This window comes from Rousettus aegyptiacus, unplaced genomic scaffold, assembly GCF_014176215.1.
Source record: "Rousettus aegyptiacus isolate mRouAeg1 unplaced genomic scaffold, mRouAeg1.p scaffold_m13_p_5, whole genome shotgun sequence".
In the NCBI taxonomy this organism is placed as follows: Eukaryota; Metazoa; Chordata; class Mammalia; order Chiroptera; family Pteropodidae; genus Rousettus; species Rousettus aegyptiacus.
The window spans coordinates 88,637,026-88,663,681 of NW_023416308.1; the positions used below are offsets into that span (position 1 = coordinate 88,637,026).

Here is a 26,656-nt window from a genome sequence, read left to right on the forward strand (position 1 = left end):
CGCAACAGTATTATTTTTCATGCTAATTGAACAGATTTGTATTACCACAAACCTAAATGGAAATCTGGCCTTCACATGAGGAAAACATAAAGAAAATTTTAATGTGTTATGATAATGTGATTTTTAGGATAGCCAACCTAATAAAAGGGGGGCTGAGAGAAGTATTTTCTTTAGGGTGAAATTTTGACAAACTCAGTTCTGGTTAGTGCCTAAAATTTAATCTTTATTTTATAGCTGTGCAGTACAGTCAAGAAGAGATTGAAAAAGCCAGAGTTAGATGATGAGCTTCGTCCCTTTCATGCAAGATGTTTATCTTCTGAAGAATCTACTAGAGAGAAATCTACCTTCACCCTTAACCACTGGTGCCTCTAATTTAATACTTTAATTCATTTTCCTTGGAAATGAGAGACTAAGGTGTATTGAGTAAACCACGAAGCTTACTTTTGCATTCCTTTTGGATGATATAATGGAAGATTAATGACAACTTGCTTTCAAAGTGTGAGATAGAAAGGAAATGAGATCCTTTCCTTTCTTTCTTTTATATTTTAACACAATGTCATTAGCAAGATTCTAATCTTTCTCTACTTGTTTTCATTTATTAAATGAGTAGTTAGCTATGAATTAGTAGCCATTTCTTAGTAAATCTAAAAGCTGAGCCAGAACAATCATCTACAGCAAATGGTGAAGATACCAAATTGAAAAATTAGAATTTATGATTACCAGCACTGCCAACCTGTTTATTCAGGCATAAACAAAGCAAAACAAAACCAATGAAAACTTTGATTTAATTGAGGAATTTAGATTTTTTTTTTTCAAATGTGGCCTATAGACTTATGTCGAAAAACAACAGATGTCTACTGTTTTCACTGCAGAGCTTTTAGTATACATTTTAATTCATATTAGTCCGGTTCTTGATGATGAATGTCATGTACCGGCTTAGCAGTCAGCCAGCCCCTGACAATGTACTTTTCCTTACATGTTCACCCTTCTAGTTGCCTTCAGAGCTCTGCATGCCTTTAAACAAATTTTCTTTGGGTTATGTAATTTGTACATAATCTCTTGTAAGCAATAGCTTTGACTTTTCCTGTGCAAATTTTCTTATCCTCTTTTGTTTTATTCTTAAGACTAAATATATTTACCAAGGCTTTTCCAGGATTATAAATGCACATCTTATAATTAAAGCGTTAAAGTATTTTATTTTACAATTCTTATAATTTTGCTACTCCATGGAATTTAAAAATGAATAATAATTTACCAGATGATTTTTAAGTTAAAATTTATCTGAGTGCTTTAAAATTGAGAGAAAAAAAGTAAACCTCCATCTAGTTGTCTTTGCTATCCCCCATGGGTCGTTGTATTAAAATGTTATTTTTGTTCAATTTTAGTCCATTTTAAATGTTCACTTTTAGTGATATGAGAGTATCTGAATTAAATCCTTACCTTCACTTTAGATTCCTCCTCTATGGAGTATGAAACACATGGGCAGCCCATGCTGTATGTGTTTTGTACCATGTGGCTTTTCTTATTTTGCTGGCCACTATTACCCTTCAGTTGTTAAAGTGGTTTGAATTTGCTTTACTTTTGATCTTAACCCTTTCTGTTCTTGTGGTTGATACTTTATAAATATTTCCTTATTAGAGTAGTGATGTCTTATAGATTATTTCCTTTTAAAAAACATATTTGCCATGCCCCTTGATATTTTAAACATTTTCATTATAGTATTGAAGCATCAAACAACAATTTAAAACTCCTGTAATCTTTGTGTAGTGATTCCTTCCTATTCTATAGCATTTAGTAAGGTATCTTAGAATTTGTATCTTAATTTTTTTCTCAGTTCTAATCTTGTATACATTTCTTATTCCTTAGATATGTATTTATTTTCACTCTTTTATATTCATAGTATGTTTCATTGAGATTGATTCAACATTGATCTTGGCCTAAGAAAACAAAAACAAAAACATTTGCAGAAAAGTCAGCTTTTCTATAGCTACTTCAAGCAGGCTGTAATTCCTAAGGTGGTTTCTGAGCACTGTGGAAAGTGCTTTTAAGCCTGAAGAAAATTTGTAATTCATAAATAGAATCCCTGACTCCTGACTCCTTCCCTTTGACAGAGTGAACCAAACTCTGATGAATATCCCTTGTCCAATTCTTCAGCTTTTTGTACCCTCCTTATTAAATAATAATAGTTTAAAAAATATGTCGTGCATCCAAGCAGGCATTTTCCATCTTACAGTTGTTAATAAAGGAACATTTTTTTTTTTTTTGGAATAGAAAGCCCAGGACATGAATTTAGCAATCTCTGATTAGAAGTAGTGGCATTTGTTGCTTCTTCATTACTTTGCCTGGATGATCTGAATTTTAATTAAATTCTTTCCTCTCTTTGTACTTCTATTTCCCTACTTTTGTGTTGACTTTTCCATTGTATTTCTAATGCATCTCCCTAATCACTGGAGAAAGCTTTGAGGGATGAAGAACAAGGTAGCATGTTGTCAAGTTTCTTAAAGTTTCATAGCCTTCAGCTTCATAGAGCTTAATTTCAGACCTTTCAAATGAATTCTTCCCTTCCCTCACAGTCTCAAACTATTCATCTTTTCTCTAGGAGAGTCTGTTGTATTTATTACTAATTAAGAGGCAGAGGCAACTTTATTAAAACAAGATTAATTTCCAAAAGATTTATACAAAAGATAAAATAGAGGCTAAATATTTTTCTTTAAGGACAACAATTTGAAGCCAGTTAATGGCCAGAGTGACTGTTTCATTCTTTTGTGGTGGCTCTGGTGACTTTCCAATAGTTCTGTCTGTGGCTATCTATCTAGTTAGTGTCAGGGCCTAAGAACAGAAAAGGACTGGAGGTTGAAATACTGCAGCCAAGGTGCAGGGGGGAGCCTCATGCAGTGAAGGTGTTTTTTTTTCCCTCTGAAACTGTTAGTGCAGGATCTGTTCTAAGCCCTAGCAATTTTCAAACTATCTGTCTCTGTACCACTTTATATAGCCTCTAATTGAAATACCATATTTTTGGAAGGAATTTATAGGTGTTTATATGTAAACTTGTGCCTAAAATAGGTCTGGAGGGAAGACCATAGTTATTCTGTGTCTTCAGGAATTAAAACAAGAAAAAAAAATTTTTTTCTTTATTGTTTTTCCTTTTCATGAAGGAAACCAGTGCTGTATAATCTATATTTTATCAATATTTATTATGTTTTAAAAATCATTTAATAATGATGGTTTCTACATCCTATTTTAAAGTCGGGATTTTAAAGATCATTTATTTTATCTGTTATTACTAATTTGGGAGGATTTTCAATTTAAATGTTGAATTTAAAATGTAATCTGTTATAAATATGTGGCTAAAAATGTCCTGTTAAACTTTGGAAAGAAATTTTATTAGTCTGAAGTGTACTTAGATTTGATTTTCCTTGGTTTATTTATATAATTGGACTATTTTTAAAACTACAAAAATTGGATTTTAACTTGATAATCAGGAAGACATTGAGACTGTATACAAGTTTATTATATTTGAATTTGTTGACATTTGTTGTGAAAATTCTTTCAGTGCAATATTTGTTGGAAAATATTTTAGTCATTTGTATGGGTCCATTTTAATTATATTAAAACAAAATTTGAAAAATATGTAATGTTTGTCATACTTTTCTAGGAGAAAAGACAAATTTGAGGATTTTGAAAGGATGGATTGTTTGCAAAACATTAACATTATAGAGTAATCGAATCTCTGGGCCTTAGAGATCAATGAAAGTAGTCCTCTTCCATCATTTCTCCACAGATACTTTATCCAGCCCCCACTTTCCAGTCTTCCAGAGATAGCAGTGAAGTCAAAATCACAGTGGTTTCCATGTTTGTCTGCATATTGGAATTACCTAGGAGTTTCAAAAATTACCAATGCCTTAGTCCTATCTCTAGAGATTGTGATTTCATCCTTCTGTAGTGTGGTCTGGTCTTCGGAATTTTCAAAAGGTAATTATAATGTGCAGACAAATTTGGAAACTGCTGATAAATCATGCTGAAACCACAACAACCTTTTTCAGCATTACAGATTCTACACTGAGGAGGAAACCTGACTGATGTTGAACGACAGGGCAAATTTCCCCGAGGTGGTGGGGGGCAGACCAAGCCTTACACTGAGAGAAGAAGAGAGTCCTTTGGCAGAGAGTGAAGAAAGAATTTAACACATACACCAAAGTTAGGTCAAAAGGAAAGTTTATTAGAAAAGGGGTAACACTGCACAGACAGTGTAGTCTCTTCTCAGAGGCAGAGAGTGAAGGGGACAGTGAGAGAGACAGAGTAAAGGCACTGAGAAGGACACTGGGTGTTCAGGGAATTCAGTTTATATGTCATTCTTTAGTTCCCATTTCCTTTGATATGGACATACAGTGAGGAAGAGGGAAAATACATAGAGTAAAAGGCCTGCCAGCAGTTCCTAGTCTTTCATACTTAGTTTCCCCATGGTTTTAGCCATAGAGAATGACTCTGCGGGTTCCTGTTTCCCCTTCACAGGTGTGGGGAATGGGTTGTTAGCAATACCAGTAAAAATCTTCTTTTGTTCCAAAGGTGTCCTCCTGGCCTGGCTGCAGGGCTGATCAGCATGTTGCAGTCTCTGATTGTAGTTTGATTAACATTTTAATTCTCTTGCTTCCTTCCTACATTAATGTGATGAATGTTCCTCTATAAAGATTTAGATGTCACTTCAGAAGATTTATAGCTACATGTATGCACACACCCATGTTTGTGTAATGTGTAGGGAACATTTATTTCTACTAAAATTCAAGAACCATTTAAGAGGAAGATATCACAGTGACACAGAATCCATGATGAAGGTATAGTAGAAAGTACTCAGGACCAGGTGTTAGGACCCAGGCTCTCATTTTCTAACTAAAGTTGACCCTTGAACAACACAGATTTGAACTGTGCTGGTCCACTTATACATGGTTTTTTTTTTTTTCAATAAATACTATAAATGTATTTTCTCTTAGGATTATCATACTATTTTCCCTAGCTTGCTTTATTATAAGAATATAGTACATAATACATATAACATACAAAATATGTGTTAATAGACTTTATGTTATTAGTAAGGCTTCTGGTCTATAGTACACTATTAGTATAATTTTGGGGAACTCAAAAGTTATACACAGATTTTCAATTGTGCAGGTGTCGGTGCCCCTAACCCTTGCATTGTTCAAGGGTCAACTGTGTATGATTTTTTCCCTTCTAAAGTCTAGAGGAAAAAAATCCAGAAGTTCTAGACTGTGAGGGTTTAATTTTGTTCTAACTTTTTAATTTGAAACTATTTCAGATTTAGAAAAACTTGCAAAAATAGCACTTTTTACATGCCCTTCACCTAGCTTCCTCAAATGGTAACACCTTACAAAGTTAATTAAAATCAGGCAATCAATATTAATACAATTCTAACTAATCCTCATATTTTGCCAATTTTCCTACTAACATACTTTTTCTAAGCCTAGAACTAACCTGGGATCACACGTTGGATTTAGTTGTATGTATATATATCTATGTTTAATTGTTAACTTTTAACAATTATTAACCTAACCAAACAAATTGCAACAATAGTAAAACTAATTCTAGTATGTCCTTTCCTAGATTTATCAGTTGTTAGCATCTTGCCACATTTGCGCTAGAGCTCTCTCTGTATCATTTTTTTTTTTTTACTGAAGCATTTCAGAATTAAGTTGCAGACATTATGATACTTTACCCTATAACTATGTGAATGAGCATATCTCCTAAGAACCAAGACATTATTTCGTAATAGCCATCTTATAGTGATCAAATTCAGGAAATTAAACATTGTTACTATACTATTAATCTAATACGGTCCACGTTCAGATTTTTTCACCAATTCTCTCAGTACTGTCCTTTACAGTAATTTTTTTCACAACCCAGGATTTCACCCAGGATTAAGCTTTGCATTTAGTTGTCATGTCGCTTTTATTTCCCTTGATCTGGAATAGCCTTTCTTTGTCTTTCATGGTATGGATATTTTTGAAGAGTACAGGTCAGTTGTTTTATAGAATGGCCCTCAATTTGCCTTTGTCTAGATGATGTTTCTCAAACTGGTCTGTGACTGATGCTGGTCTACTTATCAGTCAGTATTGCCCACAGTGAGGGGTCAATGTATAAAGTGAAATTACTTACACTTTTGGAAAAAATTTTATGCCAGTTTAATAAAAATTGGAGGCTTACATTTTTATATCTTTTGTTTTCATTTTTCTAAGAATTTATTTTTATTGAATTTTACAAAATAGCAGTCATAAATTGGTTGGACATTTTCTTTAAAAAGGGTCCTTTGTCATAGCTACTTTGAACAGCACTGGTCTAAGTAAGCTTTTTGAGGCAAAGAGCTCTGATTTACTCACCTGTACACTTGGACTATGCCAAGCGGAGCTCAATAAATGGCTGCTGTGGGATGACTTGAAATGGCCCATTTCTTTGTTGAGAAACTTTTCTTAATGCTGAATCAAAATCTATGTCCATAAATTCCACATAGGAACCTTTCTTCTGCCTTCAAAAACGTCATATAACATGTCTACTCATATGCTTAGGTGTTAACCTTTCAAGAGATTTAAAGACTGATAATGCATCTTAAACCCCCAGTCTATTCCCAGCAAACCTGGCTCCATTACTTTTGCCACTTGTAGTGATTAGGATTAAGTTCTGCTGAAAATGAGAACACCTCAGATAAGAGTGGCTTATTGACTTTATTATGTACTACGAGTTTAGAGGTATCATTCTAGGGCTAGTAGAATATTTCACAAGTCATCAGAGACCCGGCACCCTTCTTTGCCATCTCATTTTCCTCAATGTGTACCTTCTACACTGTGGTCTAAGATAGCTGCTCAAGCTCTAGTTATGGCATCTGCATTTCTACCAGCAGAAGAAAGAAGAGTAGTAGCAGAGGCCGAGCTGTTTCCTATGATGGTTGAAGGTTGTTCACTGCTCTTCTCATAATAGGTAAGAGACTTTCCAGTGTCACAGCTGATGTGGCACAGACCACCAGCCCTGGTCAGCTACTCCCCTTACGGCTCACCAACCAATCAAAATACACTTTACTGTGAGGAAGTATAAAATGTATATAAAAGGGAAAGCCCCACTGTGATTGGGGCTCTGCCTTTGGGTGTGAATCCGCTGAGCTGGTGCCAGCACCAATAATCGCTTTTTCCTGCTTATTGCCTCGGTGTCCCATCTCTGTCTGAGTATCCTGCAACAGAAGGTAAAGAAGATCCCTGCCTTTAAGGACATTTCCTAGAAGTTACACAGAACACTTCCATTTATATTACTTTGGTCAGAACTTGGTCAAATCGCCACTCCAGGAGAGGCTTGGAAATAGAAGCTTTTATTTTGGAAAGTCCTATGCTCAGGAAGAAATTAGTGGCTTTTTCAAAGAAAATGGATATCACTTGACAGTATATCTACCGTTTCTGCTGTATTGTCCTTGTATGCATGTCCTTATATAGTATGTCTCTTCTTCACCATTCTGATTACTTGTTGGATGTTTTCATGCATTTAAATATGGTTCCAAATTGTATGTGACATTCCAAAAGCAAGCTGGACGTAATGTGTCTTGTATCAATGACCTCAGTGTTAACCAACATTTGAAAATTATGTCTTAATGCTATGCAGCAATTAAGGACATGCAAAGTCAGAGTATATATACCCATTTGTTTAAGATGCACTTGTGAAGCTTCTGGTGTATGTTTTGGGGTTGAATGAAAAATTTGCAAAAGTGTTAGAAGATATGTTTTCTTGCCTGTTTACAGAAATTAAATAATGAAATTAGTAGAAATAATAGCATGAGTATTTAAAATATTTTTGATTTATCTTAAAATCTAATATAAATGGTGAAATCTGCTAATTTTATTTTTTTTTTTTTTTTTTTTTTGGTAATTTCTTCAATTTCCTACTGGGTGATATGCATGTGCCACAACTTTGTGAATTTCTATTCTGGGCAATATAGAGATTTGGCATATATTTCTCCTGCAGATGTTATCTAATGCGTCAGTAATAGCAGAAGAGGTTCCTCCCAGATAAGGCTCGTTGGAGGAGGCAGCAGTTGAGAAGAGGTGTAGCACAGAATTTTAGAATTCTAGAGCTGGACCTAACCTTGCAGATCTCTACTTGTTAAAATTGTGGCCCAGAAACTGTGACCTTCTGCAGCCCCCTCAGCTAGCAGGTGCTTGGTTCTATGCTCTTTAAGCTATGCATGCTGTTGGTTCACAGGTGAGAATGTAAATATTTGCTTAGTTACTGAAGTATCATCAACTTTAAATTCACTATGCCAATAAGACTATTCTTTACTAGGGATTTGCTCCACACCCCACCGGATTCTTTAATTCTTACAATGCCCTTCAGGGAAGATTCAACTATCTCAATTTTAGAGAAGTGGAAACTAAGCCTGGGGTGTGAGACAACTTGCCCACTGTTCCACAATCGTCAGATGGCATACCTGGCATTTGAGTCCGGGTCTGCCTGTGATTTTCTGTAGATCACACTTTTTTTTAACGATACGAGAAGAAAATTAAGTAGAATCAATGAAACTACTGTCATGCAAGATGCTGGGGGAAACAGGTGTGTGCATTTATAATATACTAGCAATGCCACTTGTGTTCTGAACTTTGTCGTTAAATTGATTTAAAAACTGGTCTCGAGGTGGTAAAACTTGGTTATTAAATGAGCATTTTAGGTTTTTGCTTGACAAAGTCACGCCACTTTGTTTAGTAAGGGGAGGGGAAATTAAAGGCTGCTTTCAGACGTTTGACTGAAGCGTCCTGGAGCTATAAATTTAGCTTTCGGTTTAAGTGTGGCAAGATTTCACTTATCTTTATTTTTTAAAATAAATAACGTTAAGTTTATCATGGCGATGGGAAGAGCAGTCACCCCCAACACGTGGGCAGCGCACTCACGTGAAGCATCCAAAGACAGTGGTCACCACCCCTCAGCAGATGGCCATTGGAACTCCCCTTCCTGGCATTCTGGGAACACAAAAGCAAGAAATTAAAAGCAAAACTAATCCCCAGCGCGGCAGGGGCTCGCCGCTTTTCTTGCAGCATAAATAATGCAGTCAGAACAAGTTGGCAGAATTCCAAAAGAGGCACAAAGACCGAGAGGCGGAGCAAGACGCCTCACACCCTCCGCGCATGGATAAACCCTCCTACGAATAAACCCTCCTCCTACAAATCCCGTTACCAGACAAGGGAGGGTTCCTTTCTTTCAAGTGGTGGTGGTCTCCTACGCGGGCCCAGGCTCGGAGAGCCGCCGTAATTGCGACTCATGGCCTTCGACAGGGCGGAGAGGGTAGCCGGTCGAGTATCACGGGGCTTCTGGAGACTGCTTCTAATTTTGATTCTGGATCCGGTCGCGTGGCGCACGTTGCCCGCCGCAGGTAGGACCCCAGCGTCGGTGGAGGTGGAGGTGGGGAGCCGGGATGCGAGGTGGGGAGCCGGGATGGGAAGTGAGGAGCCGGGATGGGAGGATGAGATGAAGGGTTTGCCCGGGAGTGCGGAACGGTGCGGAGGAGGAACAGGAGGTGCCGCAGCCACCATGAGGCTGTTTTAAAGATCCTCGGCTCTGAGCTCTTCATTGGGAAGTTGGATTCATGTATTGATTCAACGATTACATATCGACGCCTTATGTGTAGAGTGAGCACTTGTAGGAACCTGAGACTAAGTGCCTCCTTAAGTTTTGTACTTTTGAGTGCTCGTAAATTTCAGCCTCTCTTACATCATCCTAGATATAGTGAAAAGGGAAGGTGAAATAAAAATCCTCCACCTGCCTGTCAAGAAGAAAACTACTACTCTTTAAGTCTTTACTGAGAGTAAGTGGTGATATTCAAACATACACTTTTTCTCTTTTTCTGGGAACACTGATAGACATGTTTCTAATTATTTAACAGGAAACCAAAAGCCTGAAAGGCATATAAAGAGATATTTAAAACTCATTACAAACCAGAGGATAGAAGTTAAAACAGCAATAAGATATCTCTTGACATTTATTAGGCTGGCCAATATAGGCTGGGTGATGCCAAGCGGTTGGTAGTAGTGGGGATGTGGGACTCTAGGAAGAACCTCTGGGTGTCCATCCATGGGGCTGTAGATGAGCCAGATGTGGGTGGAGCCAGATGTGGATGGAGAACTGGGCAGCAACTTCAAGCAAAGGACTAGCAGCACACAGAAATGTGGAATGATCAGAAAAGTGTAGTGCCAAAAGGTGAAACAGTGACGTATAACTCAATACCATTTCCATAAGTTTGAGAAACAAGACAGTTTTAAAGAGAACAAAAATGTAGACATTAAACATCTTAGATGGGTTGTCTGATAGGGAAGAGAAATGAAAAAGAATAAATTGTATTTCTATACACTTGCAATAAGCAATCTGAAAATAAAATTAAGAAAACCATTCTAAGTGTATGGCCATGCCACCCTGAACAAGCCCAATCCTGTCTGATCTCGGAAGCTAAGCAGGGTCGGGCCTGGTTAGTTCTTGGATGGGAGACTACCTAGGACGACCAGGTGCTGTAGGTGTAAAAAATAAAAAATAAAAATAAGGGATTGTAAGCTGACAAGGTCCTTGCAATCTGTGAGGTCAACCAAGGGTTATCTAGCCTAAAAAAAAGATAAAAAGAAGACCATTCTATTTACAGTACCATCAAAAGAATAAAATACTTAGGAATAAATTTATAAGAGGAGCACAACAAAACCTTCTATACATGAGACCCCTCATCCCCCCCCCCCAAAAAAAAGGGAATTTGTGTTTGAGAGTATAAAGGCTATATTTTTTCCAAGGTCTCTCATAACTGAGTTCTCTTATTGCCACAGATTTCCTAGAAGTGGAGATGCCAGAGAGGACTCAAACCGTGTTTCTGAATGACAATGCCACCATCTCATGCAAGGTCCCTGGTTCCCCAAAACTGGACATCAACATTATAGGTATTACCTGGTTTCGGAAGAGTCAGGAGAATGAAACAGAGGTCAAAGTGTTTGAGTTTTTTGGAAACCACCAAGAGACATTTGGATCAGGAGCCACTGTGTCTCTACTGAGGCTGAAGACAGGGGATGCCTCACTGCAACTGTTTGGAATCCAGCTGAGAGAAGCGGGAAGGTACCGATGTGAGTTGGTAGTCACCCCTGAGAAGGCACAGGGAACAGTCTTGCTGAAGGTTGTAGGTGAGTGCCTGATGACAGCACCCGGTGGTTCTGATGATGATAGGACTTGAGGTGGAAATGTGGATGGGCCTAGTGGAGCAGAGGTTTAGAGCATGGGCTTAGGAGCTAGATAGACACAGGTTTGAGTTTTGGGCTTCTATGGACATCTGGACCACTTTGGAAAGTTGTTAATCACAATGACCTCAGTGCTCTTTGCTCTAAACAAATATAATAATATCTACCTAAGAGGACTGATTGTAGGGAAAAGCCTATGAAAAATGCAGGTCAAATGCTTAACATAGTGCTTGTTCTGAAGTCTATTTTGAAATTTATAGAGCTATTCCAGCTTTCATTGGATTAGTGTTAGTATGGTGTACCTTTCTCAGTCTCTTTACTTTTAATCTATCTGGGTCTTCATATGTAAAGTGGGTTTCTTGTAGAACACACATATTTGAGTGTTTTTTTCTTTATCCACTCTGACAGTTTCTGTCCCTTAGTTGATATACTTGGACCATTCATTTAAAGTGACTACATATATAGTTGGATCAATATATACCATGCTTGTATTTGTTTCTGTTTGATACATTTGTTCTTACCTTTTTTTAATGCCCTCTCTAGTTTTGTTTGTTTGTTTATTTATTTATTATTTTTTATTATGGTGACATTGGTTAACAAAACCCAGTAGGTTTCAGGTGTACAGTTTAGCAGTAAGGTGTGTGTGTGTGTGTGTGTATGTGTGTGTGTGTATGTGTGTGTGTGTGTGTGTGTGTGTGATTGTGTCCTCTCTAGGTTTAAATGAACATTTCATATTATTCCATTTTCTCTCCTCTCTTCATATATCAATTATGTGTTTTAGAATTTTTTTTCAGGGGTTGCCCTAGAGTTTGCAGTGTACTTTTACAACTAATCAAACTCTACTTTGAAATAACACGATACTGCTTCATGGGTAGTACAGATACTTTATAACAGAATATTCCCAATTCTCCCCTCTTATGTCTTATAACATTACTGTCATTCATTTTATATATCCATATTCTTAACCACCCAATATATGGTTGATATTATTATTTTGAATCAATGATTATCTATTAGGTCTATTAAGCATAAGAAGAATAATGTTTTATTTTACCTTCATTTATTTCTTCTCTGACACTCTCTTTCTTTACGTAGATTCTAGTTTCCGACCTGAATCATTTTCCTTCTCTCTGAAGAATTTCTTTTGACATCTTGCAATGCAGGTCTACTGGGATCAGATTCCCTAAGTTTTTGCTTGTCTGAGAAAGTATTTATACTTTACTTTTTAAGGGTAATTTTTCAGGATATAGTATTCTAGATTGGTGGATTATTTTCTTTCAACACCTGTCTTTAAATATTTTACATATCTCTCTTCCTGCTTTAAATAGTTAAATGGAGAGAAGGGCACAGTTCTTTTCTTTAAGATACTTAAAAAAGTCCTGTTCTTTAAGGATACTTTCTGGAGGTTGCTCCAAACTACTAGACCCTGAGTTCACATGGCTACACTCAGCTGCAATAGAGGTTGAGAGATGTAGTTTTGAATGTGTCATTGAAGAACGGAAATGGGCAACAATTAGCAGCCTCTACCACCGCAGTATTCCAAGGCATCCCTTAGATTCTCAAAGGTGTCTTTTGACATAAAGCAGCTTAAGAAACAGCTTTACAAAATGGCTGAGGGAATCGGGGTTATGACATATCAGCACTCTGCTGGCAGTGGGGCCAACATACCCAGAATACTTAGCCTAAGCGGAACCCCCAGTCCGGTCATTCACCTTTCCTGAAGGCTTGCTGTGGGTCAGACATTGAACTGATGCTAAGCGAGTCCTGACCTACCGTCAAAGCATGATTTCTCTCCCCTGACAGCTAATCCAGTCAGCAGATTGTTTCAGGATTCAGCCACAGTGAAAGATAATGAAGAAAAACATATTTTGTGTGAGTCAAGTGGGTTCTACCCAAAGGACATAAACATAACATGGACTAAGTGGACCCAAGAGGATCCTCAGTACTTGGAGGTTTCTGAGGGCATCACCACTGGTTCAATCATCAAGAATAAAGATGGCACATTTAATGTCACTAGCTGTTTGAGGCTGAAGTGCTCTCTGGAACACAGCTCGACTGTCTACCAGTGTGTGGTAAGGCACATTTCCTTGCCTACCTCCCAGAGGTTCAACTTCACTGTGCCTGGAATAGGTAAGCATCCTCCTTAGACGTTTCCCCTACTCTTCACCTTGGGAGGTATAACGTAAAACTCAGGTTCCCAGGCAGTCTAGGGGAAGATGGGGGTCAATGTGGAAGGAGAGAAAGCTTAGTTTGGCCTAGCTCAGCCCCAGAGTCAGTAGGTCCCTAAGCCAGGGCAGATGGTCTAATAGGTGGTGGTGACAGTCGTCCTCAGGTGGAAACAGGCTACTTGTTAGCTTATGGAAGCTTGAGTGATTTGGGTGGTCTATATGACTTGGAGTGGGAGGCTTGCCAGCTGCTAGGAGAAAGGTGATAGGAGCCTGTTCATGTCCCTTGAGGATAAGGGTTGTCAGGGGCCAGACACCGAGTCCTGCCAACAACTCTTCTGTTCAGGCTCTAGGTCCACAGAAAACTGTTGGCTGGTAGAGGTTGAATCAGTAGTTCTGTGCCCAAGAAGGGGAGGTCATAGCAGGGGGTCCTGCTGATGCCTAGGTTTTCTCTAGGCACACTGCATCCTTAGCCTAGGATAACACAACTCACTACAGAACCCTTCCTGCTAGTGGAGTTATTTGAGCTCATATCCTGGCTTCTTGTCATGTCTCTGGTCCTGGGTTGTGATGACCCTGCTGGTCCATCTGCCTGGTACTGAGAGGGGTTAGGAAGGCAGGCACTAACTAGTGGCCCTGGGTGATGTGGTCTGGGTGTGCCAGATGGGGCCTGGGATGATCCTGGAGAAACAGAAGGAACTATTCTCAAAAGTAAGGGCCACAGCTGTGTGTGGGTGGTGTGTGTATGGAGATGTGCAGGATTGTGTGGGGCATGGGGAGTATGAAATTGAAATATACTTTGTGTGTATGGTATAAGAGGTCTGTCTGGGTGACGTGTATATGCCTTAGTTTCTTTGGGCCGCTATGACAAATTGCCACAAACTGGGTGGCATATGAATAATAGAACTTTATTATTCACAGTTCTGGAGGCTGGAAGTCTGAAATCAGTGTGCCAATATGGTCAGGTGGGGGCTCTCTTCTGGGTCACAGACTTCTCACTGTATTCTCACACAATGGAAGGGGCGAGGGTTCGTTCTAGCATCTCTTTGATAAGGGCACTAATCTCATTCATGAGGGCTCCACCCTCATGACCTAATGACTTCCCAGAAGCCCACCTCCTAATACCATCATATTGAGTATTAGGATTTCAACATATAATTTTGGGAGGGACACAAACATTCAGTTTATAGCAATTTATAGTGATGTAAGATGGCGTAGTAGTGTGGAAGGTTTGAACATGTGCACAGCATGTATATGTGGTATGTAAGGTTTGATATTGCTGTGGACTCTGGCAAGTACTAAACACACTGTTTGATGTGTGGGTAGGTATATGTGATAGGAATGAAGGATGCCAAAGCATGGCCGAGGATTGGTTGTTATATCTCTGACAGGGAAATGACACACAACCACACAGATCTTAGCAGCAGTTGTGTGGTCTCTTTGGCCTCCGCCAGTAGGTTTTCTCTTAATGTTTTCCTCCTTTCTCTCTGCAGAATCTGAGAAGTCAACAGGTGTGTGGACCATTGTTACCCCTATTGTATTTTTAATCCCTGGACTGATTTTATTAGTTTTTTGTTACTTCCTTCGGAAAAGGTAAGGGTGCTGGAGCACAGTTTAGCCCCACAGTTTAGAGTTGGCTCTAGTTTAGAGATCATCGCCAGATGGTGTTGGGGATGTCTCAGGATTGATGCTGGGGGGTTCTAAGTGTGGTATGTGTTTGTGGTGTGGCTTTTTCTGATATAGTGTTGGGGAGGAACTTTCTCATCTGATCTCTGTATAGTGGCGTGTGACTCGGGGAAGATACACTGTAAAGCCTCTTTGTCTCTTTATAATATACAAGTCTTAGCCTGAACCGGACCTTACCTTATTACTTCACACCAAGACTTTGAACCAGATATGGGCTGCATTGTTGTTCTCACATGGAGAAACCATGGCTCAGAGAGGGAAATTCCGTTCCCCAGGTGCTCATATTTTGCTAAGAGCTCAGTGGGGTAACCTACCACCAGATTTCAGCAGTTAAACTCAGAATTTCTAACCCTCTCTAGGTGTTTCCAAATGTTTATCACTGACTGTGATAATAAAACAGCTGAAGCTGTAGAGGCCCAAGAGACAGTGTAAACATGTTTGTTAAAATGGTTCTAGATAATAAAATTGTCCTTAGTTATTTATGAGCTGGCCAAGGTAGAATCTGTGCAGTAGCTAATACATATCATTATAAATGCTTTAGGAAAAGTAGAATAATCAATTAATCAAGAAAAGAGGCTGTTGGTTTATCTAAAGTTAGCCAACTGATTCATGGGACTTATTCTCCTGATTGGACTTAAGTTAATGTGAAAACTGGATATAATGTGATATCAAATATTTCTTGTGATATTTGTGAATGTTCTCATATTTCTTGCCTTTCTCTGGCTTCCGGTATCTAGGGGTTGTCGTCGTAACTGGACATTGGACAAAGATGCTTATTGAAAAAGAGACTAAAAAAAAAAAAAGACTGAAGCCTTCATGATCAGCCTGGATTTGGTGGCGGTTTTCAAGGGCAGCCTCCATCCGTCACTCTTCCCTATATCTGTGTCCTTTGCCATGCGACTGCATTGTCCTCCAGCCGTGGGCTGCCTCTTAACATTGGGCTCGACCTTGTGATTTGCTTTGGCTAATAGAATGAGACAGAAGTGAAAGAGCACCCGTTCTAAGCCTTGGCATCGCGAGGCCTTGTGTATTTCTCCTTGCTTTCTTTTGTGCTTCTGACATTAGTGAGAGGAGGACATGCTCATGCTAGTCTGCTGGAGGATAGAAGATACTGGAAGCTGGAGCGAATTGTTCTATTGGAGACCGGCCTACACTAAGTCTTCACTTAATGTTGTCGATGGGTTCTGCTACTTTAAATGAAATGATGTATAATGAAACCAATTTTACTGCGTTAGTTGATATAAACAAGATTTAAGTTCTTACAGCATTTCATCAGCATTATAATGAGACGACATTGAATGAAACCACATTATTTGAGGACCTGCTGCAATCAAATGACAGCTACTCAACTCCCAGACATGTGAGCAAATCTCCCTGAGATCATCAGCACCAACAGAGCCAACTGTCAGATGTGTGAGAAATACTTATTTTTTTAAGCCACCGTATTTTAGGCTAGCTTGTTACACAGCAAAAGCTAACTGATATAAGCTCCTCAGGAAGCTTGAGTTTTGACCAAAACAATGTGATTGCCATGAGGATGTCCTGCTGAAACTCCCTTTTGGACTGAGCCTGTACTCAGCGAACATGCTCCAACTGTGCCACCTCAGGAATCTGCTGCAGTTTTCAAACCTATGTGATGCTCTCCCTGGGCATCTCCAGCCAGCTGCTGAACAAAGGAGGAGTCTTTGAAGCTCCTATTGAGGTGGCTAAGACTTTCTCAGTATTGTACTGTAGTCTAAGGCTCTTGATAATCCGTTCTTGCTCCTTGTTTCCCAGGTATCAGTCCTGCATCATGGTCTGAAGGTTTTTCCCACCTAATTCTGTACTGTTTCTTGTTTAACTTTCATTGGCTTAACCGCGCAATTCTCTTGTAGTTCTAATACCAGCTTGACAGCTGCTTTTCAGAAGACTGAAACTAACACCTGGAGGCACTAAGAATTATAACAAGGTGCTTTCATTATGATACATTCATGGCTTATTCAAATGCAGGAAACACTGGGACATTGCCAGTACTAACATAAAGACAGACAGCAGATACACATTGTTTCTCAGAGAATGTATAAGTTACTGCAATTACTCTACCAATTGCCAGACAGCTTGTTCAAGAGCAGACTATTCAAACTGCTCTCCTTGACAGCCTCTAGCCAACCAGCTTTTTCCAAGAAAAAGCAAAAGCAATACATTCCAAAGAAGATATACAAATGGCCAATAGGTACATGAAAAGATGCTCAACAATCATTAATCATCAAGGAAATGCTGATCAAAACAATGAGATACCTCTTCACTCCTGTTAGAATGGCTATTATCAAAAAGACAAAAAGTAAAAAGTATTGACGAGGATATAGAGAAAAGGGAACACTTGTGTATTGTTGGTGGGAATATAAATTGATGCAATTATTACAGAAAACAGTATGGAAGTTTTTAAAAAAATTAAAAATAGCATTACCACATGATCCAGCAATTCTACTTCAAGGTATTTATCTGAAGGAAAAAAAAAAAACAACATGAAGAGATACATGGACCCCCGCATTCACTGCCACATTATGTACGACAGCCAAGACATGGAAATAAGTGTCTATCGATAGATGAATGGGCAAATATGATATATGTGTACACACACACACACACTCATGTGTCACAACGAGATACATTCTGAAAAATGTGTTATTAGGGGGTTTTATCATTGTGTGAATGCCACCAAATGTACTTATACAAACGTAGACAGTATCTACTGCACACCTAGTCTGTGTGGTATACTTTATTGCTTCTAGGCCACACACCTGCATAGAATGTTGCTGTATTGGATACTGTAGGCAATTGTAACACATAGTATTTATGTATCTAAACATAGAAAATGTACAGTAAAAATATGGTATAAAAGATAAAAAATGGTACACCTGTATAGGGTACCAAGCATGAATAGAGCTTGTAGGACTGGAAGTTGCTCTGGGTGAGTGAGTGAGTGAGTGGTGAGTGAATGTGAAGGCGTAGAACATTATTGCACACTGCTGTAGACTTTATAAACACTGTGCACTTAGGCTATGCTAAATTATAAAATCACATGAGATTAAGCACAAGAGAAAACAATGCAATCAGGAGATGCTGTTAAATATGAGATGAAGCTTCTGCAAGCATATCGCTACATACTGTTTTATAGCAAACTTCTTATAAGTAGAATGAGTAGACTCTAAAATGGCGATAAAAGTATATATAGCATGGTAAATACGTAAGCTAGTAACATAGTAATTTTCATTATCAAGTATTACGTACTGCATATAATTATATGTGCTATACTTTTATGGTACTGTAGTAGGTTTGTTTATACCAGCATCACCACACCTACCTGAGTCATGCGTTGTGCTACAACGTTATGATGTCTATAACGTCATTAGGTGATGGAAAATTTTCAGTTCCACTACAAGCTTAAGGGACCACTCTTGTTTGCATGGACTGTCCACTGTTGGCCAAAACATCGTTATGCAGTGTGACTGTATACACAATGGAATACAGTCACTTTAAGTGAAATAAGTCAGAGAAAGACAGATACATATGATCTCACTTATATGTGGATCTAAAAACAGAAAAAGAGCTGATACAGAAATCAGACTGGTGGTTGCTTGAGGTGGGAAATAAGAAGGTGGGGCCAAAAGATAAAGACCTTGGATTTTTAAAAATTTATTTATAAACTTCGAATTTTAAATATATCATGAGGATGTAATGTATAGTATGGTAACTAGAGTTAATCATACTGTATGGTATATTTGAAAGTTGCAAAGAATAAATCTTAAAAGTTATCACGAAAAAAATTGTAATTGGTTATGGATTTTAACTAGATTTATTGTGATCATTTTGCAATATATACAAATATCAAATCTTATGTCATATGCCTAAAACTAATGTTATAAGTCAGTTATACCTCAATTAAAAAAAGAGAAAAAAATAAAACCAAAGCAACACTTACTGTTTCCAGACTATGGCCTGTTTCCATTTCAAATGCTACTTTGTTGTTCGGTGAGTTCAATCTGTACACGCCAATATATGAATAAAAGCATTCAACTGCACTTTTAATTTACTACTTCTGAGTTTTTCTTTGATAGAACATAAGCGACTTGCCCCTAGTCTCATGGCTAGTAGAGTGGAGCTTGGATTTTTAATTAATATACCATACCACCAAGGAAGATCTAGGCTGAGGCTGGGCTGCGAAGGATGAATTTGATCATTAGGTCTACAAGAGAGGCTCACTCTGTACAATTCTAGTCTGTTCTCACAAGAGGACCTTGTGGTTGGTGTGTTTGGCCCTTGCCCTATTTTCTGTATCTGAACCAAGGTGGCTGATGCTATTCCTAACTGGAAATAAGTATGGGGACCTCATCCAGGACAGAGGTTAACAGGCCTGTGGAGGGTCTCATGCCAGGTGTTGGTCATGGATAACATAGTGTGGTTCTGAGTGCAGGCAGTTATCAGGGATGTGCAGTTGTATTTCGGACCTTTGTGGGGCAGAGAAGCCCTGTTCCCATCTCTATTGGAAGCTGGAGGGGCACAGTGAAAACACAAGTATAAGACATGGAAGTCTCTTGGCTTGGAGAGGTGAATAGCTGAGCGGCCACAATGGTGATTTAGAGTGGCCTCTAGTGGTGGTGTTTGGGGATTGCAGCATCGGTGTGGTTTGTGCCTATTATGAGACTGTAATTAGGGGAACCAATGAATTTCAAGGTGGAGAACTGGAAGGAGGAACATGGCAACAGTTCAAGTAGTCCAGAGTTGGTTATAGTGGTTGCAAGTGGTTGAAAGAGAATGACACCCTTTGGGAAAAAGTGGTAAGGCAGTTGAAATTTTATACATTTAGTAAAATATAATTTTGTAGATTGCGATAGAACAGTAAAATAATACAAGGGTAGAAAATGAAACACATTAGATGGGAAAATCACATATGGGATCTTTTTGTAGGATGATTAAAATATTAGAAAGATGTAAAATGTGGGGAATTGTTAAATGAACATTATTGACTGGAAGAGAATCTGTGAAGTAGAAAAAAGAAAAGGCATCAAGGGATTACTAAACTTAGAAAAAATGCTGGTCATAACTTGAAAAAACTGAAGAGAAGCACAAAAGAGACAATTTTGGGATGATTTTCATTTTTCCACTTCCAAGATGGGTGGGAAACCAAGGACACAGTAGGAATTTAACAAAAGTATCCAAGCCTCAGAATTGTATTGCATTTACTTCTATCTGGGTTACTCTGGAGCGACTCCCCTTGCCCAATAATAATGGCTTTATGAGAAAAACTGGAATTGATCAAATGAAGTAAGGAAGACAGAGGCATAGCTACCCGAAGTTTGGTTTGCTTCATCACTTTAGGTGCTAAGGGTCTGTGGAGGAGGAGTTTGGGATATATTCGTGCTGCAAAGAATGAAACCTCTTCATGAAGGGGGGGTGTGTGACTAACAAGCCAAAGAAAGCTCTTGGGTACCGTTGACCCGATCGTACTCCTGTACACTCTTACTTCTCCCAGTGGAGGAGTAAGTGCATACGCACTTGGCGTTACTTTTCCACTCACTGATATCAGTGCCTAAAAGGACCTGAGTTGAGGGGAAAGACAGAAGTTCACACTCCTGTACCCAAGTTGGCCAGCCTAAGTGACCTGCCTCTCATGTCATTCAGAGTTGGGTCTGCCCAGAGTGGAAATAGAATGAGATATAGGTAGTACCTGCTTCCTTTTCCATGAAGGTATAAAATACCCCAGGCAGATGGACCTGGCAGAGAGAATGCCAATAAGTTAGATTCTAGGGCAATAAACCTACTCTCTGACCCGGTTCTCACTTGAATCCCATTGTTCTGCCTTTCCCAATTTTTTTTTTTTTAAGCTAAAGCAGATCCATAGTTCTTGATATCTACATGACTTTGGCATGCAAAAATTCATATCTTCTTCCCCAAAGTCTTCTGCATGTTTTGGTACAAGATAGGATGTCTGATTCCTGGACCTGGAGAAGCATCAGCGGTGAGCCCAGAGACGCTGAGAAAGCCATGGCTACTGTACTTGCAGCAAGCTCCCTAGGGAAGTTCTCCCTAAGAAAAGCTGTCAAGGAGGAGCTTAAGTGCAGGACAGAGCTGGGGAGGTGCCACCTGTGGAGAGTGGGTCCTATAGAAGCTGGGCGAATCCTCTCCAGCAGCAGAGCTACATACGGGCCTCATGGTGACTGGCTGGAGATACCAAATCCATAGACGTTATCGCAGCTGAATCTGTTGTTAGTCTCCCATCTGGGACCTCAGGGAGGCCCAGGGGCTTCCTGAGTTACACTTTCCCTCTTGTTCTTCATCTAAAGAACAGGTGTCTCCCTGTGGTGGATTTGACACTTAGGAAAGGTGGCACCCCTAGTAAAAGCTGGAGCTCAGGTCACTGGGACTGTGCAGCAATCTGAGACAGACTCAGGTCCAAACCTTGGACCTGCCATTTATTAGCTGTGAGATCTTAGCAAGTTAATGTCACTTTTGATCCTGTTTCCTCATCTGCAGAATTGGAGGAAAACAGAGCCTCCCTCAGCACTGAACCACAGAACGGTGTCTCCTTCAGCATTGGACCTTGGTGACATGAGCTACTTCCATCCCTTTTCTGTGGGCCTAGAGGAGAGCTAGTTCTGCACGCAGGGTGTAGATTAATGTGGACTGCTCTGTCTGCTCTTATATGATGCTTGATGCTGTCCTAGAGGCAGAATATCAGACACTAAATTGTCACAGAAGTTCCTGCTGGCCTGAGTGAAGCTTGGAGAAGCTTCCTGGGCCAGTGTAGTTCAATGCCTTAAAGCAGGAGTGCCCCAGAGGGAGGGAGAATTATCAATGGACAAAAACATTCAGAGGGGTCAAGGAAGACTTGGTCCAGCTGCCCCTTCATGCCTGGAACTTTCCAGGTCTTCCCTGAGCAAGGCCTTAAGGCCGGGGGACAGGGGGTAGGGATTTCTCTCTTAGAGTGGAGAGCCTAGGACCAGTGGCCCACATTTTCTGGGCTCAAGTAGGTCTTCTTCGGGGCCAGCAGGTGGAGCCGAGCCCTCAGTCCTGCCAGTTCACTGTCACCAGCTACTTAAAGTCTATGAGGGACTGGAAGAAGGTTACTTTAGAAGTAACCTTCTAGAAGGGGTCCCAAGGATGGTGCTGCCAAGGGGTTTCTCAGTGAGTCTGGCCCCTCCCTGGATCTTAAACACAGCCAAGCTAAGTTCCAAGAGCCAAGCATTGGCCCCAGAAAGTCTGGGCTGACTCTGAGTAACTTTTCATCCCTTCTTCCTTTAAACCAGAAATGGGTCAGCTAAGCAAGGAAGGGAACCAATGTTGGGGGACTGTGTGGTGCAGGGAGGAGGCAACTTAGAGCGTGAAACAGCAGCAGCAGCTTCCTGGCCCCTTAGCTCTGCTTCTGGAGTAGCCTATGACAAACTCTCACCAATCCAGCAAAAGCCCTCTGCAATCCTCAATAACTTGGCTTATTGTCCTGTAGCATCCATCCATCCATCCATCCATCCGTCCATGCATCTATCAACTATTCATTCATCCCTCTATTAATTCACTCATTCAGCACTTACTCAGTGCCAGGCACAGTGCTAAATGAGACATAGTCCCTGACCTCAAGAAGCCATGACATGATATGGGATGGGAACACAGACATGAGAACACAGGCCACAGTAGAATGCCCATAAATACAGAGGAAGGCATGGGACCATCCTTTTGCAGAGGAACAAGGGAAGGCTTCAAGGAAGCATCATTTGGCCTGGACTTACAGATTTGAAAAGGCAGGAATGAGGCCTTGGGCAGTGCAGGCAAAAGGAGTAACATAAGCAAGGCTCAAAAGTAGGAAGGTCAACGTTATATGCAAGAAGGGGAGAGTAAGGGAGCCAGGGGAGTGAGAGGGTGCACAGGGTCCTGGCAAGAGAACAGTGAACTGTAAGGCTAGAAAGCAGGAAAAGCGTGAAATGGCTGGCTATGGGGTCTAGCCTTGACCCAGAAGGCGATGGGAAACCACTGAAGGTAGTTGACCTGGAGGGGATGATCACAACCCTTTTAATAATACCACTGGTGGCTGCATGGCAGATGGACTGAAGGGGCGAGACGGAGACAAGAAGACCAGGTAATAGGCGGTGCTACAGCTGGGAGAGGACATTGGGAAGGAAGTAAGACCAGGCAGAGAAAACCATCACTGAGGGGAAATATAATAGCACCTTCTTTCTTAACATTCATTTGGTCAGTTGTCTCATCATGTGGCTGACTCAATAGTAATCACAAGAGTTAACATTTATTAAGTACTTATTATGTATCAGACACTTAGGCATTTTATATATGTTTTTTACTTACTCCCACAACAATTCTATGAGGTAGGTGCCATTAGTATCCCACTTTATAGATGAGACGACTGAGGCATAGAGAGGTTAGTTATTTGACCAAGATTTTAGAGCTAGAGCCAGGATTTGAACCCAGGCAGTTGGTTTATGGTCCAATCACTACACTAATGCATATGACGTCCTCATGTCTTTCCCTGAGCACCCCAGCCTTCCCGCAGATTCCCAGGAGTGGAGGCAGGGCTATAAGCCTGATAAGTGTCCAAAGGTTGAAATGTCCAGACAGGCTGGCAGGGCTGGGCTACCTGAGGCAAGAGGGCAAAAGTCTCCCTGAACTGGGGAAGAAGGCCAGCCTTAGATCCCTTCCCAGGCCTTGGATTATGGTCCATGGCACCTCTGGAATGTGGACTGGCAGCTCCAGCCCCTGCCCTCCCTGTCTGCCAGTATACTTCCTGCCTCCCCAGCAAGCACAGCCCAGAGTTTAGGTCACAGAGGAGGGAGTCTTTATTGATAAGAGAAAAGGCAGAATTCTGGGCAAGTCCACACAGCGCTGCTCCAGAGTCCAGGTTTGGGGTCAAGCCTATTAGAGACAAGGGCCTCCTCGCCTCAGGGACTTTGCTCACCCCCACCATTTTGAGCTTTCCAACCTCTCCTTTCCTAGCAACCCAAAGACCCTCTGTGGTCACCCTCTGGATAAAGTGAGTGGCAGCCACAGGTGGGGAGCCAGGACTAGAATTTGGTCTGAGGCCCACCAATTATAGTGAACCCAAGACCACTGCCTCCCCCCATCCAGCCTCTTTCTTTATGGCATGCCATTGTCTGCCCCAGCCCACCTCAGCCTCTGTGGGGGGGGGGGGTGGCGGGGCAGAAAGAGAGCAGGCAGGCACAGCAGCCTCACTCAGCCTATGCAGCCCTCACTGGAGAAGCCTTAGTGTTGGGGCAAAGGTCAGGAGTACAGGGCCCATCTCCTCTTCTCTGTGCCTGAGCAGGACTCAGCAAAGTTGAGCATCCTCGCACCCTTCCCCGTGGATGGGAGCCCTGTGAGCTTCAGCCAGTTCCTGTTTGTGTAGGCTCAACACCTCCAATCTTACAGCTGGGATGTGCTCCCTCATTGACCGCCTTTCCCAGCTAACTGGGCCCACTTTTTAGCTCATTACATTTTCAGGGCCCAAGGGCTGCTAGGACCTGGCCACAGGCATCTCTTGGGGCCACGGAAGCACAGCAGCAGGCCCCCAACCTGGGGACTGTTCTTCCCCAGCCATCTGCTCAGCCTGTGGATGGTTGATCATGGGGGCCCAGGATAAGCTGGAGACCCAGCTTTAGGGCCCAACACTTCCCACAGCTTCCCGAACTTGGGATGGGGGAAGGAGTCTAACCAGTCCTGGGCTGGGGCTGGGAGAAGCAGGGACAAAAATAACTCAGTACAGGCTCCTGCTGAGGCCAGAAATAGCATAGTGATAAGTGCCTTGTAACACCCTGGGCGAGCAGTAGGGGGGGAGGCCGAGCTGGGGAAGGCCAAGTCTCACACCAGGTCCTGGTCTGGCCAAGAAGCCCACACCATGTCCACTCTACATACCATACCATATTGCCCTTGTGCACACACGTGGTGCGGGGGCCCAAGGGACCATAGTTCAGGACAGGGAATCTGGAGAGATGCTAAACCTGGGCTTGGCCTTGGCCACGGCCACGCTGCGCTTGCGCAGTGGCCCACGGGCAGAAGCAAGGGTTAGGGCGTCCAGCAGGCTGCGGTCCTCATCAAGCTGGCGGGCTGTGCAGAGTGGCGTGGGCACTTTGACGGTGTTGCCAAACTTGGAGTAGTCCACGGAGTAGCGGCCATCCTCCTCAGCCACAATGGGCACAAAGCGCTGGCCCCACAGGATCTCGTCGGCCAGGTAGGAGGTGCGGGCTTGGGTGGTGATGCCTGTGGTTTCCACCACACCTTCCAGGATGACGATGATCTCGAGGTCCTGATGGTGGTGCAGGTCACTGGGCGCCAGGTCGTAGAGCGGGCTGTTGGCATCGATGACGTGGTAGATGATGAGGGGAGCCACCAAGAAGATGCTGTTGCCACCCACGCCGTTCTCCATAGGGATGTCCACCTGGTGGAGGGGCACCACCTCGCCCTCGGGGCTGGTGGTCTTGCGCACCACCTGCATGTGGATGGTGGCGCTGATGATCATGCTCTTGCGAAGGTCGCCCACGCGCAGCATGAAGCAGAGGCGGCCATGGCGCAAGGCGATGACCGCGTGCTTGCTGAAGATGAGGGTCTCAGCCCTTCGGTGGGCCTGCGCAGTCTTCATGAAGATGCAGCCCAGCATGATGGCATTGATCATGAGCCCCACAATGTTCTGCACTATGAGGATCAAGATGGCCAATGGGCACTCCTCAGTCACCATGCGCCCTCCAAAACCAATGGTCACTTGGACTTCAATAGAGAAAAGGAAGGCAGACGAAAAAGAGTGGATGCTGGTGACGCAGGGCACAATGGTGCCCTCGCTGGGGGCCAGGTTGCCAGGGGCCAGGTCACCGTGGGCGAAGGCGATGAGCCACCAGACCATGGCGAAGAGCAGCCAGCTGCACAGGAAGGACATGGTGAAGATGAGCAGCGTGTGCGGCCACTTGAGGTCCACCAGCGTGGTGAACACATCCTGCAGGAAGCGGCCCTGCTCCCGGATGTTCTTGTGGGCCACGTTGCAGTTGCCGTTCTTGGACACGAAGCGGGCCCTTCGCTCACGCGCACGGTACCGGGGCTCTGCAGGGTCTTCTGCCAGTCGCGTCAGCACATACTCCTCAGGGATGATGCCCTTTCGGGACAGCATGGCTCCAACGACCACCAAGGAGAGGCTTCCCTCATGGGGGGTGCCTCCCTGACCCGCCTAGGCCTCACTGTGGAGTTCCCTCCCTGGGTACCCTTACTCTCTGGGACCACTCTCACTCAGTCTATGCTGGCCTCATTTCTGAGATGACTCCCCAACCAGACTCATCCACGCCTCCATCTGGCCTCTGCTTCGCTTCTTTAAACCAGCCTCACACCTCAGCCTACTTGTCCGCTGCCTAGTGAGACCCCAGCCTGCCTGTTCTCCACCTGGCCCTGGGTCTCAGCTCAACACTCCTCCTCCACCCACTGACCATCCCTGGGCGTCCCACTAAGCCCCTTCTTCCCACCGAGGCTTACTTTTCAACCCACCTCTCCCACGTTAAAACTTAACACCTCCAACCGACCAGCCCTCACACAACCCCT

The 26,656-nt window shown here is 42.0% G+C and overlaps 3 protein-coding genes and 1 pseudogene across 4 annotated transcripts in view; 3 read left to right on the top strand and 1 right to left on the bottom strand.

Moving 5' to 3' along the window:
- The window catches only part of NUCB2 (nucleobindin 2), a 42,601-nt gene extending 38,971 nt beyond the window's left edge, over positions 1 to 3,630 (top strand). For both annotated transcript variants that reach the window (XR_001596241.2, XM_016139534.2), the window contains one exon: positions 235 to 3,630. The gene's annotated coding sequence lies outside the window, so the exon portion shown is untranslated. The remainder of the gene's footprint in view (positions 1 to 234) is intronic.
- A 5,451-nt stretch (positions 3,631 to 9,081) lies between these two features.
- On the top strand, positions 9,082 to 15,900 carry NCR3LG1 (natural killer cell cytotoxicity receptor 3 ligand 1). Its single transcript, XM_016139530.2, has 5 exons — positions 9,082 to 9,412; positions 10,845 to 11,192; positions 13,050 to 13,376; positions 14,905 to 15,004; positions 15,835 to 15,900. The coding sequence occupies exons 1-5, from the start codon at positions 9,301 to 9,303 to the stop codon at positions 15,875 to 15,877; spliced, it is 930 nt and encodes a 309-aa protein (XP_015995016.2). The 5' UTR covers positions 9,082 to 9,300; the 3' UTR covers positions 15,878 to 15,900.
- LOC118603095 lies at positions 10,432 to 10,550 on the top strand (annotated as a pseudogene).
- A 7,717-nt stretch (positions 15,901 to 23,617) lies between the features above and the next one.
- On the bottom strand, positions 23,618 to 26,656 carry KCNJ11 (potassium inwardly rectifying channel subfamily J member 11). The gene has a single exon (XM_016139529.2). It carries the CDS (start codon positions 26,232 to 26,234, stop codon positions 25,047 to 25,049), a length of 1,188 nt encoding a protein of 395 aa, XP_015995015.1. The 5' UTR covers positions 26,235 to 26,656; the 3' UTR covers positions 23,618 to 25,046.

Bases quoted from the DNA above. Each gene is read 5' to 3' on its own strand.
- NCR3LG1 (XM_016139530.2), top strand. From the start codon at position 9,301: ATGGCCTTCGACAGGGCGGAGAGGGTAGCCGGTCGAGTATCACGGGGC. The intron at 11,193-13,049 runs GTGAGTGCCTGA...CTCCCCTGACAG, and splicing joins AGTCTTGCTGAAGGTTGTAG to CTAATCCAGTCAGCAGATTG. The intron at 15,005-15,834 runs GTAAGGGTGCTG...TCCGGTATCTAG, and splicing joins TGTTACTTCCTTCGGAAAAG to GGGTTGTCGTCGTAACTGGA.
- KCNJ11 (XM_016139529.2), bottom strand. From the start codon at position 26,234: ATGCTGTCCCGAAAGGGCATCATCCCTGAGGAGTATGTGCTGACGCGA.